Source organism: Hylobates moloch, unplaced genomic scaffold (genome assembly GCF_009828535.3).
Source record: "Hylobates moloch isolate HMO894 unplaced genomic scaffold, HMol_V3 SCAFFOLD_1, whole genome shotgun sequence".
NCBI lineage: Eukaryota > Metazoa > Chordata > Mammalia > Primates > Hylobatidae > Hylobates > Hylobates moloch.
The window spans coordinates 68,078,123-68,093,378 of NW_026652276.1; the positions used below are offsets into that span (position 1 = coordinate 68,078,123).

General features: G+C 38.4%; 1 protein-coding gene across 1 annotated transcript in view; it reads left to right on the top strand.

Annotated features, from left to right (window-relative positions):
* Positions 1 to 15,256, top strand: part of CIR1 (corepressor interacting with RBPJ, CIR1) — a 47,249-nt gene that overhangs the window by 2,018 nt on the left and 29,975 nt on the right. The window contains exons 2-7 of the mRNA XM_032755331.2: positions 5,942 to 6,036; positions 11,871 to 11,944; positions 12,814 to 12,824; positions 12,913 to 12,977; positions 13,378 to 13,426; positions 14,575 to 14,692. Of these exons, the coding sequence (XP_032611222.1) occupies positions 5,942 to 6,036; positions 11,871 to 11,944; positions 12,814 to 12,824; positions 12,913 to 12,977; positions 13,378 to 13,426; positions 14,575 to 14,692 (412 nt within the window). The remainder of the gene's footprint in view (positions 1 to 5,941; positions 6,037 to 11,870; positions 11,945 to 12,813; positions 12,825 to 12,912; positions 12,978 to 13,377; positions 13,427 to 14,574; positions 14,693 to 15,256) is intronic.

Sequence of the window (15,256 nt, forward strand, 5' to 3'; positions counted from 1 at the left end):
TTTTTTAAGAAATAGAAGTGGAGGAAACAAAGGAGTTTGATCAAAGAGTGCAAAAGAGTTCCACCATGAAAATTTTAAGGGCCAGGTATGGTGGCTCATACCTATAATTCCAACACTTTGTGAGGCCAGGAATTCAAGACCAGCATGGGCAACAAAGTGAGACCCCATCTATATTTAAAAAGAAAGAAAGAAAATTCTAATTCTAAAATTAGGCATGTTGGGTTTATTAAAGTCCAGTAGGTTCTTTTTTTCCTTGTTTGTTTTCAGTTTCCCAAGCTTATAAAAAGTCTGATAGGTTTTAAGGTCTCATTTGTTCACCAAAAATAAGAGTGAATGCTGTATATCTGCTAGTCACTCTGTTATGTATTGTTATGCGCTGCCTCAATCATTTATGTCACAGGATACACTGTTTTGTTCAGCTGTTCTTTCTTTTTCTTGATTTTGTTAATGAAGGAAGCAGTTAATTTACATTGTGGTCCAAGCTCTTTAGTCTTGTGGACTGGCAAACAGTTCACAAACTGGCTATTGACAATAGTACTACTGTAAACTCCCTTTTTTGTGAAACTCTCTGTTCACTTATCTGTAATAACTACTCTCTTCTAGTTTTCCAGCTCTCTTATTAGACTGTTCTTTTCCCATCAACTTCACTGGATCTTTATTCTTAGCCTGCTCCTAAAATATAAGTGTTCCCCAGAGTTTCATCCTTGGCCCACTTCTTGCTTACTTAGTATGCTTGCCCCAAGCAATCACATCCAACTAGCTGGTTTTAATTAGCCTGTTTACTCATGACTCAAATCTGCAGTTCCAGTTTTCTCTTCTTAACTTTGATGTGGCTCAAGACAGCTATCTACTAGACATTTACATCTTCATGTCCTATAGGCACCTCAAACTCAAAATATCTGATATAAAAGTTTTTTACCCCAAATCAGCCCTTTTTATACTTGCTATCTCATATGGGTAGAAATACAGATAGTAAAACAATCCTTCATCCTGTTACCCAAACCAGAAGCTCAGGATTCATCCCTTTTCCCATCACTCCTTTATCTAGTCAATCACTGAATGCTATTGGTCTTACCTTCCAAATATTTCTTGAATCCATCTTTCCTTTCTGTCACTGCTGCCTGTGCCTTAATTCAGACCCTCATCATCTTTCACCTATATCGTTGCATTTCCTAAGTGGTTCTACTGCCTCCAATCTTGAGTCCTCTCAAATCCATTCACTACACAGCCATCAGAATAGTCATTTTTATTTTAACAGCTCTGCTGAGATAAATTTACCTGTCATACAAACACCCATGTAAAATGTACAGTTTAGTGGTTTTAAAAATATATTCATGGAGTTAAGTAATCATTACCACAATTTTAGAACTTTATCATCACCCCAAAAAGAAACCCCCGCCAGGCACGGTGGCTCACGCCTGTAATCTCTGCACTTTGGGTGGCTGAGGCGGGTGGATCACCCGAGGTCAGGAATTGAAGACAGCCTGGCCAACGTGGTGAAACCCTGTCTCTACTAAAAATACAAAAATTAACTGGGTGTGGTGGCGGGCGCTTGTAATCCCAGCTACCTGGGAGGCTGAGGTAGGAGAATCGCATGAACCCGGGAGGCAGAGATTGCAGCGAGCCAAGATTGCGCCACTGCACTTCAGCCTGGGTGACAGAGTGAGACGCTGTCTCAAAAAAAAAAAAAAAAGAAAGAAATCCCCATACCTGTTAGTCACTCCCATTTCTCCTTAACTCTTCTCCCTCTCTCCAGCCCTAGGCAAGCACTAATCTACTTTCTGTTAGTGGATTTGCCTATTCTGGAAATTCATTTAAATGGAATCATGCAATCTGTGGTCTTTTGTGACTGGCTACTCTCACCATAATGTTTTTTGAAGTTTATCCATGGTATGGCATGTATCGGTACTTTTCCCTTTTTATTGCTAAATAATATTCCATTGTATGGATGTAAGTTATTTCGATAGAATTGTCTTTTTTTAAGCACAAATCTGATCTTTTTCAGCCCCTTATTAAAATATTACAGGATCGAGTCCAAGTAATCTCATTCCATCATTTTTCTCCTTCTCCCCTCCTACTATTCTCCCACCTCAGATTTATTTGTTTATTTATTTATTTATTTATTGAGATGGAGGCTCACTCTGTTGCCCAGGCTGGAGTGCAGTGATGCAGTCTCGGCTCACTGAAGCCGCTACCTCCCAGGCTCAGGTGATTCTCCTGCCTCAGCTTCCCGAGTAGCTGGGATTACAGATACACACCACCACGCCTGGCTAATTTTTGTATTCTTAGTAGAGATAGGGTTTCATCATGTTGGCCAGGCTGGTCTCGAACTCCTGACTTAAGGTGATCTGCCCGCCTCTGCCCAGCCTCAGATTTTATATGTTAGTAATATTGAACTACTTACGTTCTATTTTATATCTCTGGGCCTTGCCTGAGTCATTCTCTCTGCCAGTAATATCTTGGCCTGTTTTTTTCCTTGGCCATGCCTTGATCCTTTTTGAAACCCTGCCAAATGTGTGTGAAATTACCTGTGTATTGAGTTCTCGTGGCAAAGTTTTTAATAGCAAAATACTGGAAATTTCTTAAGTGCCCATTTATACAGTAGGAGATAAATAAATTATAAATTATGGTATGGTCCCACAATATGCAACTTTACCACCCAAAAGAAGAAAGTGTTTGTTTACTGATCCGTATTAGTCTTGTATTAGTATTAGTCTGTTCTCATGCTGCTATGAAGAAATACCTGAAACTGGGTAATTTATAAGGAAAGAAGTTTAATTGACTCGCAGTTCTGCAGGGCTGGGAGGCCTCAGGAAACTTAAAATCATGGCAGAAGGGGAAGCAAACACGTCTTTCTTCACATGGTGACAGCAAGGAGAAATGCCGAGCAAAAGAGGAAAAGCTCCTTTTCTGATGGTTTTATCCCAGATTTCCTGAGAACTCACTCACTATCACGAAAACACCATGGAGGTAACAGCCCCTATGATTCAGTTACCTCCCATCGGGTCCCTCCCACAATACGCGGGGATTACGGGAACTACAATTCAAGATGAGATTTGGGTAGGGACACAGCCAAACCATATCCTTCCACCCCAGCCCCTTCCAGATCTCATGTCCTCACATTTCAAAACACAATCCTGCCCTTACAACAGTCCATCAAAGTCTTAACTCATTCCAGCATTAACTCAAATGTCTAAGTCCAAAGTCTCATGTAAGACAAGGCAAGTCCCTTCCACCTATGAGCCTGTAAAATCAAAAGCAAGTTAATGACTTCCTGGATACAACAGGAGTACAGGCATTGGGTAAATACACCCATTCCTAATGGGACAATTTGGACAAAACAGAGGGGCTATAGGCCCCATGCAAGTCCAAAATCCAATAGGGCAGTCATTAAACCTTAAAGTTCCAAAAGGATCTCCTTTGACTTCATGTCTTATATCCAGGGTGTGCTGATGCAAAAGGTAGGCTCCCAAAGCCTTGGGCAGCTCTGCCCCTGTGGCTTTGCAGGGTATAGCCCCCCTCCTGGATGCTTTCATGGGCTGGTGTTGAGTGTCTGTGGCTTTTCCAGGCACATGGTGCAAGTTGGTGGATCTACTATACTGGGGTCTGGAGGACAGTGGCCCTCTTCTCACAGCTCCACTAGGCAGTACCCCAGTAGGGACTCTGTGTGGGGGCTCCAACCCCACATTTCCCTTCCGCACTGCCCTAATAGAGGTTCTCCAAGAGGGTTCCACCCCTGCAGCAAACATCTGCCTGAACATCCAGGTGTTTCCATACATCTTCTGAAATCTAGGCAGAGGTTCCCAAACCTCAGTTCTTGCCTTCTGCGCACCTGCAGGCCCAACATCACATGGAAGCTGCCAAGGTTTGGGGCTTGCATTCTCTGAAGCAATGGCCATAGCTGGAGTGGCTGGAATGCGGGGCACGAAGACCAAAGGTTGTACACAGCAGTTGGGAGGCTGGACCCGGCCCAGGAAACCACTTTTTTCCTTCTCCTAGTCCTCCAGGCCTGTGATGGGAGGGGCTGCTGTGAAGTTCTCTGACAACCCTGGAGACATTTTCCCTTGTCTTGGTGATTAACATTCGACTTCTCATTATTTATGCAAATTTCTGCAGCCGGCTTGAATTTCTCCCCAGAAAATAGGGTTTCTTTTCTATTGCATTGTCAGGCTGCAGAATTTCCAGAATTTTATGCTGTGCTTCCTCTTGAATGCTTTACTGCTTAGAAATTTCTTCTACCAGATACCTTAAGTCATCTCTCTCAAGTTCAAAGTTCCACAGATCTCTGGGGCAGAGGCAAAATGCTACCAGTTTCGTTGCATAGCAAGAGAGACTTTTACTCCACTTCCCAAAAGGTTTCCCATCTCCATCTGAGACCACCTCATCCTGGACTTCATTGTCCATATTACTATCAGCACTTTGGTTAAAGCCATTCAACAAGTCTCTAGGAAGTTCCATACTTTCCTACATCTTCCTGTTTTCTGAGCCTTCCAATTCTCTAGGAAGTTCCAAAGTTTCTATTTTCCTGTTCCAACCTCTGCCTGTTACCCGGTTCTAAAGTCACTTCCACATTTTCAGGTATCCTTTTAGCAGCACTCCATTCTACCTATACCAATTTACTATATTAGTCTATTCTCACACTGCTATGAAAAAATAACCAAGACTGAGTAATTTATAAAGGAAAGAGGTTTAATTGACAGGGCTGAGGAGGCCTTAGGAAATTTACAATCATGGCAGAAGGGGAAGCAAACATGTCCTTCTTCACATGGTAGCAGTGAGGAGAAGTGCTGAGCAAAAGAGGAAAAACCCCTTATAAAACCATCAGATCTCGTGAGAACTCACGCACTGTCATGAGAACAGCATGAAGTGTAACCACCCCCACAATTCAATTACATCCCACCGGGTCCCTCCCATGACACATGCGGATTATGGGAACTACGATTCAAGATGAGATTTGTGTGGGGACACAGCCAAACCATATCAGATCTCCATGGTATATAATTTTATTTTATACATATTTTGTGTGCATATGTGTCTGTTTGCGTAAAGTATGTTACCATTTATATAAGAAGAATGTTGTATATGTTCTTTTGCATATATATATATACATTAGAACATCTTGGAAGGATATATAAGAAATGTATAACATTGACTACCTATGAATATAGTTAACATAATTTAAACTATAAATACAGCTTTTAAAAAACCAAAACTTGCTATAAAGCATTCTATGGACTGGGCACGGTGGCTTACGCCTGTAATTCCAACACTTGGGGAGGCTGAGGCAGGTGGATTGCCTGAGGTCAGGAGTTCAAGACCAGCCTGGCCAACATAACGAAACCCCTTCTCTACTAAAAATACAAAAAAATTAGTTTGGTGTGGTGGCAGGCTCCTGTAATCCCAGCTACTCCGGAGGCTGAGGCAGGAAAATCACTTCAACCTACTCCGGAGGCAGAGGTTGCAGTGAGCCAAGATTGTGCCATTGCACTCCAGCCTGGGTGATAGCCAGACTCCGTCTCAAAAATAAAAAGAACTTGTATCAAGGCACTTCAGATTTTTCAGGTGTTAATTTGTAATGATGTAATTATGGCCAAATTGGATTATGTTGTAAACTTTCAGCCAAGTTTATCCAGCTCTTGGCCTGTGGGTCACACGTGGCCCAGGATGGCTTTGAATGCGGCCCAACACAATTTTGTAAACTTTCTTAAAACATTATGAGATTTTTTTGCCTCATTGGCTATCGTTAGTATATTTTGTGTGGCCCAAGACAATTCTTCTTCTTCCACTGTGTACTAGTGTGTTTTCTGTGGCCCAGGGAAGCCAAAAGATTGGGCACTCCTGCTTTAAACAATTGCATTTCATATTTTATTATACAAGAAAAGCAAACTTTGTTTAATTTAAATTCAACAATTTAATTTGCATTTTTACTTCACTAATCTAGGTATGGATGGCAGAACAGAAAATATCATATGATAAGAAGAAACAAGAAGAATTGATGCAGCAATATCTTAAAGAACAAGAATCATATGATAATAGGTAAGAAATTCTGTTACACCAGTATATCTAGAATTATCAATTTCATGGGAATAATTTCCTACTGAATGATATATTAAGTCAGTTTTTTGGAATCAAATACCCAATTATAGGATTCATGTCTTTCCCTGAGGGCTATCTCTTTTACTCTCATACCTGTAGATGGCCACTTTTTCCAGCCTTACCCATAATTCACATAAAATATAGATTCATGTGACTCATATACAGTCTTTGAGCAAGTCTCAAATTAGGCAAAGCTTAGAAGAACAATCATGTCTACACTTGAACTGCTGAGACCTCTTACAAACTTATTTCTTTAACACACTCAAAAGATACCCAGGATACTTTCAAGAGGAAAAGTAAAGTGACTTTGACATGCATGTCATTGTTCTGTTAAAAGCTGTATCATGGCTAGAGTTCTTCATTGGTGTCTTCTAACGTGGTACCTGCCTTTAGCTATTGTGTTTGTATATGCAGATCTAACACTGAAGCTGTTTTCTCTTGGTTAATCAAGCAACTGAATAGTGGTGTTTTGGTAAATGGTCCATGAAGTTCAGTTTTCAATCAAAATATGGAATTTAGCAAAGTAATACTAAACTATTACTACTCTTTAAAATATAATATATTGAGAGGAAAGTTAAAGAAATAAAAGTTAAGTAGCTTTCTCACTAATTTTATTTAATCTTAGTAACTTTTATTGAGTACTCCATGCATGGCAATAAGTGGTATTATAGAGACCTATAAAAGTGTGTGAAGTGTAGTTTCTCTCTACCCTTAAGAAACCCTAGTAAGAGATACAAATACATATAGTTCAAGGCCAAATATAATAACTGATATATTAAAAACATACACTGCTTTTAAAAATACAGCATGTTAGTATAGGAAAGAATAATTCCATTTAGGATAACGGAAGACTTTATGGAAGAGGTGACATTTAAGCTGAACTCTGAAGAATGATAAGGATTTAGATAGGTGGTTCTCAACTGAGCACCGTTTTTTGCATCCCCCCCCCCCCCCACCCTGCCTGGGAACATGTAGCAATGTTTGGAGACATTGTTTTGACAATGTTTTGATTGTCAGAACTGTGGACTGGGGTGCGCAACATCTAGTGGGTGGAGACTGGATGCCACAAAACAGCCTACAATGCACAGGACAGCGCCACACAACAAAGAACTATCTAGTTCAAAATGTCAATAGCATCACTGTTTAAAAACCCTAATTTGGTCGGGCGTGGTGGCTCATGCCTGTAATCCCAGCACTTTGGGAGGCCAAGGCGGGCAGATCACCTGAGGTCGGGAGTTCGAGACCAGCCTGACCAACATGGAGAAACCCCATTTCTACTAAGAAATACAAAGTTAGCCAAACCTGGTAGTGCATGCCTGTAATCTCAGCTACTCAGGAGGCTGAGGCAAGAGAATTGCTTGAACCTGGGAGGCAGAAGTTGCGGTGAGCCGAGATCACACCACTGAACTCCAGCCTGGGCAACAAGAGCGAAACTCCGTCTCAAACAACAACAAAAAAACCTTATTTTTATATTATTAATAGTAAAAACATATTGGAAAATGGAGAGGGTGTTCAGGAAACAGTTGCTGAGTTAGAGGGATAAAAACAGAGTGGAGGTGGAAAACTAGGTTTGAAACAGATCACAGTGTTCATGTTTATTCTTTATCTTAAAAAAAAGTTACTATTTTCCCTTTTAATTAATATTTGAAGCCCTGAAAATACCCTATTTCTCCTTGGACTTTTGCCTAATTTCGATATTCATCAGTAGATCTTGCCTGCATCAATTATTTATTTCTGTGATGTTCTAATGGTTATTTTCTATTTCTATCATTCCCTCTACATTTATTAATTTGAATTCCTCTGTAAGGAAGAATTTCCCTTATCTAGTTATTATTAATTTTCTGTCAATATGGACTCATGGCTATTTATTTAATTCTTTGGATGATTATATAATACTATTGTTACTTATTTTCTTGCTCCAGTTGTTTCAGTTTGGGCCATTGAGAGCTCTGTTAGATTGGCTCGTGTATCCATTTAACATGCACCAACGCTGTTTTGTTTTTTTAATGCTGCTTCTGGTCCCACGAGCTGGTCAGACTCGTCTTTTATTTTCCCTGCTGCAACACTGGAATCAGCCAGTTTTCCAAGGCACCCAGATTCCTTTCATTGGTGAATGATATTTAGAAACCACAATCTGAGCGCTAAGTGTGTTCATTGCTACTAAGATGTTATTACTTCTAGGTTTGGTTATTTGAATGCAAATTTATCAGTAATTGGTCATTTGCCAAGTGTTTATTTCTTCCTCATTCAAAAGTACTGTTTTTGATAGCCAGTTTCATTCTTCAGTAATCTGTTGTTTCTCTTTTAAGTTTTTACTGTCCTAGAGATTTCTTAATGTTTATTGTATCAACCAGTTTATTAGTCACTTTATACTTTTTTCCTAAGATGAAAAAAAAATTTTTTTTTTTTTTTTTTGGAGAGGAAGGTCTCACTCTGTTGCCCAGGCTGGAGTGCAGTGGTATGATTATATCTCACTGCAGCCTCAAACTTCTGGGTTCAAGCAATCCTCCTGCCTCGGCCTCCTGAGTAGCTGGAACTACAGGCACGCACCACCACACCCGGCTAATTTTTTCTTTTTTTGTAGAGACAGGGTCTCTTGCTCACTGTGTTGATCAGTCTGATCTTGAACTCCTGGACTCAAGCAATCCTCCAGCCTTGGCCTCCCAAAGTGCTGGGATTACAGGCATGAGCCACCACGCCCAGCTGAAAATCACATTTATTATTCTGTCTAGATACATATAAAGATTTTATGGGATGTCAAAAAAATCTATGTAAATTTTTAGTCGAGGTTAAAACAAAAATACCAATATTATACCTTTACCTTTTATATATGTCTTGAATTTTGCATAAAGTGGGAAACAATCTTTTAGTTTGGGTTTTATTATTATTTTTGTTTCAATATAAATGAATTGGGTTGGGCACGATGGCTGATGACTGTAATCCCAACACTTTGTGGCAGGAGGATTGCTTGAGTCCAGGAGTTGGAGACCAGCATGGGCAACATAGTGAGACTTTGTCTCTAAAAAAAAACAACAAAGAAATAAAATATATATTGCATAAAATTTACCATTTTAAGTGTGCAATTCAGTGTACCCTTAAATTCAGTGTGGTGAACCATCATCATTTCCAAAACTTTTTCGCTATCTCCAACAGAAACTTTGTGACCATTTAAGAATAATTCCCTATTCCCCTTGGCCCACAGTCCCTGGCAACCACCATTCTACTTTCTGTGTCTGTGAATTTGCCTATTCTAAATGCCTCATATAAATTGAATCATATATTTATTCCTTTGTGTGTGGCTTGTTTCACTTAGTATAATGTGTCCAAGGTTCATATATGTTGTAATATGTATCAGCACTGTATTCCTTTTTGTGGCTGAATAATTCTCTTTTGTATGTACATACCAGATTTTGTTTATCCATCTGTTTGAGTATTGGGTTACTTCCACCTTTTGGCTATTGTGAATAATGCTGCTATAAACGTTGGCATAGAAATACCTGGTCAAGTCCTTGTTTTTAGTTCTTTTGGGTATATACCTAGGAGTGGAATTGCTGGATCACATGGTAGGTTTATATTTAGCATTTCGAGGAACCATGAAACTGGTTGTCACAGTGACTGCACGATTTTACATTTCCTACTAGTAATGGACTTGGGTTTCAGTTTCTCCATATCCTCTTTAACATTTGTTATTTTCCTTTTTTTTTTTTTTTTGAAGATAGCCAGCCAGTAGGTGCAAGGTGGTATCTCATTGTGATTTTGATTTGCATTTCCCTAATAACTAGTGATACTGAGCTTGGCTTTCAGTGTATTTGATTTTGATTTTTTTGTTTTTGTGACGGAGTCTCACTCTATCACCCAGCCTGGAGTGGAGTAGCGCGATGTCGGCTCACTCCAACCTCTGCCCGCCAGGTTCAAGCGATTTTTGTGCCTCAGCCTGCCGAGTAGCTGGGACTACAGGCGCCCGCCACCATGCCCAGCTAATTTTTGTATTTTTAGTAGAGATGGAGTTTCACCATGTTGGCCAAGCTGGTCTCGAACCCCTGACCTCAGGTGATCCACCCGCCTCAGCCTCCCAAAGTGCTGGGATTACAGACATGCGCCCCTGTGCCCAGCTGATTTTGATATTTTTAATGATGTGAATTTAAGATGTAACTTATACACCTGTTTAAAGTGTTTGTTGTTTTTAAGTATATTTAGACCTTTGGAGCCATCACCGTAATCTAATTTCAGAACATTTACATTATCCAAAAAAGAAATCTTCTACCCATTAGCAGTCACTTCTCATTCCCCTGCCTTTTTCCCCTTCTACCTCTCAGCGCTGAGCAGCCACTAATTTACTTGCTGTCTCTATAGATTTACCTATTCTGGACATGACCTATAAATTAGATCATATGTCATGTGGTCTTTTGTGACTGGCTTCTTTCACATAGCGTAATGCTTTTGACGTTGACCCATGCTATTGCATATATCAGTACTTCAGTCCCTTTTATTGCTGAATATCACTCTGTTTATATCTACATCTATTGGATGAAGATCCCTGTGGCCTTTTGCTTCTTTTTTACAGGTCTTTATAGAATCCAGTGGATATAAGGAGAGGAATTATAATCATGTCATATATTCTTTGTGATTGTCTTTTCCAAATATAAGGAGAAATTATATTCACTCTTTAGCCTCCTTTATTATTTTTACTTGGATCTTATGAATTAAAACTTTGAACCAGTCATTCCATTTGTTACAGAGCTTTTTTTCTAAAAAGCCTAGTGTATCTTTTTTTAAACAGAGCTCAAACAGGGAACTTTTAGTATTAAAACAGAACTATAAAGAATGTGATTTTTGTCATTCACCAGACACTGAGTCCATCATACTAGTTGGCATGTGTAGACTTTTTTGCTGTTGTTGTTGTTTTTGAGACAGAGCCTGGCTCTGTCGCGCAGGCTGGAGTCCAGTGGCATGATCTCGGCTCACTGCAATCTCCGCCTCCCAGGTTCAAATGATTCTCCTGCCTCAGCCTCCTGAGTAGCTGGGATTACAGGCATGCACCACTACGCCTGGCTAATTTTTGTATTTTTGGTAGAGACGGGGTTTCTCCATGTTGACCAGGCTGATCTCAAACTCCTGACCTCAGGTGATCCACTTGCTTTGGCCTCCCAGCGTGCTGGGATTACAGGTGTGAGCCACTGTGCCCAGCTGTAGACTTTCTTTATTCTTTTTTCACTGGCCTCACGAAAGAATTTTATTTTCTCATTTACTGTGACTCTTACAAGCCCTGGTTGGATTTGACTTCCTAAAGAAATCCCTGAGAGACTCATTTTTTCCAAAACTGATTCCTTTGCCTTTTCTTTTTTTGGTGGGAAAAAACAAAACCATTTGATCCCTTACAATTAAGAAAAAGCGTTGGCACTATTTAACTTAATTGTAAATTTGTGATCGCATATGGGATTTCAAAGTTGTCATAAAATTGCCACAGCATTTCAGGGTTTCAGAAAATCCTATAAGAAAAATGACCATGTTATTTTTCCCCTTTTTTGTTAGGATGGGTAGGATCTCTCAGGTAGTAAGAAAGTCCCAGAGCTTATAACCCGTTACTAAAGAGGCAGCACTGTTTAATTTCCATTCAGATGTAATCTAGTTAGTGGAGTAAAGTTTTAGAACTCTGTTTCTAACAAAAATATTTTATCTTAATTCCCATAGGCTTTTTGGTGGGGAGTGGATTATTCTATAATTTTTTATTTTTGTCCTACATAAAATCATTAACTTTGTCTTGTTTCACTTAGATTGCTTATGGGAGATGAACGTGTAAAGAATGGCCTTAATTTCATGTATGAAGCCCCTCCAGGAGCTAAAAAAGGTACTTATCTCCTTCCTTTTCTTTTTTTTTTTTTTTGAGGTGGAGTCTTGCCCTGTCGTCCAGGCTGGAGTGCAGTGGCGCCATCTCAGCACACTACAACCTCCACCTCCTGGGTTCAAGCAATTGTCTTGCCTCAGCCTCCCGAGTAGCTGGGATTACAGGAGCACGCCGCCACACCCGGCTAATTTTTGTATCTTTAGTAGAGACAGAGTTTCACCATGTTGGCCAGGCTGGTCTTGAACTCCTGACCTTGTGATCCACCTGCCTCAGCCTCTCAAAGTGCTGGGATTACAAGCATGAGCCACCACGCCTGGCCTCCTTCCTTTTCTTTTAAGTCTTTGATGTGTTTGCAGCTAAAGATGGAAAAGTACTATGACAGATATTTTTTTAAAGTTGCTCTCCATCTTTTAAAATTGCTGTTATCCTGTGAAGATAATAAAAACTATAATCATACAACAGAATAAATACTAAAAAATATCTTTCTAATCTGATAATATTTCATAATGTGCCCTTTGAGAAGGAAGAAACCTTCATGTCCAAAGTACACTTATTCTTTCATAATTTGCATATGTATCTTTAGTCCTTGTTACTAAATATTTAATACATTTGTAAATAAAAAACATAATATTCACTGTCAATGAACAGTAAAAAGTTTAAAAACTATGAATTAACATACTTATTAATTTTAATTTTGTATTTTATCCTGCAATGGTCTGAATTTTTATCATGTGAAAGAAGAAAAAAAAACAATGAATTCTTATAAGTGACAATTAAATAACATGATATCATAGTGTATACAGTAGATTTTTATATTGACGTTTTTAACTTGTCATACCTTTTTTCTTCCATATTTTTGATATGCAATCAAGAAAACAAAGAGGTAAAGTACTATTTTCTATGTCTGAATTTACTTGCAATTGATTGTATTATATGGAAAAATTAAAAGAATTTTCAATGAATGTTTTTAGAAAGAAGAAACAGAAGGAGAGACCGAATACAAATTTGAATGGCAGAAAGGGGCCCCACGAGAAAAGTAAGGACTAATTTACTTTTAAGACAAGATATGTATCATTTAGTTTACATTTACTGATATCCCATCTTATGTTGCTTTTTCAATCATTAGAGGAGGCAACTGATGTGAAAAGTTATTTTTAATGATTTTAATTAGCTGTCTTATTCAACTAATCTGCTTGCTCATAGTCTTTTGTTTTATATACTTTTTCATTTTTTTAATATCACAAATTATCAGACTAGACACATAATAACTAAATGGTGTTTGGAAATACTGGATAGATTTTATAGTTCTGTATTCTTACTGAAGTAATATATTTCATAATGTTCTTAGAATTGTAAAACTATTTTTCTGATTAACTGCTGTTTAATTTTTTAAATTATTCTTAATATTGTGTTTGTACATTTCCTCTATTTAATAGATATGCCAAAGATGACATGAACATCAGAGATCAGCCCTTTGGTATTCAGGCAAGTGACACAGATTTTACTCTGTAAGAATAATTTTTATTTAATAAATGTATCTTTATATTGTTGTCTAAAAGGTGTTTAAGGTGAAAAGGGGCATTATGGTTTTGATTTGTATCAGATAATATAAGGAATAGAGGAGAAAACATAAAATGTAGTAGGCTGATAAAAGACAGGAATCAGGCTGGGCGCAGTGGCTCATGCCTGTAATTTCAGCGCTTTGGGAGGCTGAGGCAGGCGGATCATGAGGTCAGGAGTTTGAGACCAGCCAGGCCGACATGGTGAAACCCTGTCTCTACTAAAAATGCAAAAAATTAGCCAGGCATGGTGGAAGGCGCCTGTAATCCCAGCTACTCAGGAGGCTGAGGCAGGAGAATCGCTGGAACCCAGGAGGTGGAGGTTGCAGTGAGCCGAGACTGCACCATTGCACTCCAGCCTGGGCAATAGAGCGAGACTCCATCTCAAAAAAAAAAAAAGGAATCAAACTTTTATAGTGAGAGCTATAATGATATTGGTCTCTGCAGTTTTCAAAAAATTTGGAGAATCAGCTCAAGGTCAAGAAAAGATTTAAATCTATTATTGGTTTAGAATCAGGACAGACTATCATCAGAGGGCAAATCCTTGTTGTAAAGAAAGTTTTATTGGAACACCGCTTTGCCTATTCATTTACTTATTGGCTGTGGTTGCTTTCCCACTGCAGCAGCAGAGTTGAGTAGTTAGCATAGACAACATCTGTCCCAAAAAGCCTAAAATATTTACTACATTTGGACCTTTACAGAAAATGTTTACCAGCTCCGGGTTTTGAAATTTGAAACTTTAAAGGTTAACTTATTAAAATGAGAGAATTTAAGCTTAAATTCTTCACATAATGACATAATTCTTTTTGGTATTTTACCATTTCTTTTTGGATGACATTATATTGCCACCAAGTGAGAGGCAAAAAGAAATGGGATTCAGCTTAGTTTCTAGGCAAAATTGATAGTGAAAGATTTTAGTCTTTGCATTAAATTACCAAACATAGTTTGGAGTCTTTTTCCCTGGAGATCTTTTAAAAATGTAATTTAGCTTAAATTCTATCAAGGAATAAGAATTTGAACATTGGTTAGATTCTTACTTTTTTAGTAACCAAAATCACATTCATTATTTCTCAGGTTCGAAATGTAAGGTGCATTAAGTGTCACAAATGGGGTCATGTCAACACAGATCGAGAATGTCCTTTGTTTGGTCTTTCTGGAATCAATGCAAGTTCGGTTCCCACTGATGGCTCAGGTAGGCACTAGACATGATTTGTTTCGGGAGAGGACAAACAAGGAAAGATAAAACAACATTTTTCTTTACTCTTTCTGGGTATTGTTTTATTTGGGTTTGTGTGTGTGGTTTGTTTGTTTGTTTTTGACTAAGACCGTTCCCAAAATATGATTAATGGGAAACTCTGATCATGTATGTTGAATTGAAATGCTGTGTAATAGGATTAAGTTTAATTTTTCCAGCCAAAGGCCCTATGAACTAAGTTTTAAAGTAAAATACATTAAACATAGTTTATCAGGCTAGTAGCCTAAAAATGGAAGGAAAAAATGCTTATTTCTCATATTCATATCCTGAATTATAAAAATAGACTGTACTGAAAGCCTCAGCAGCCATCTCTTTGTAGTACAGAGGTAAAAACAAAGCTGAGTATGTTAAAATTGTTTTTTACTTAAAGGTACTTACTGTCCTACATATTACTGTCTACTTCAGAAAAATTGGTCTAATTTGGTTTAGATCATTTTGGTTCTTTTTCTAAAGAGATACTAAACTGAGAAGTTTTAACTTAAATTTATTAGTGCTTTGTTA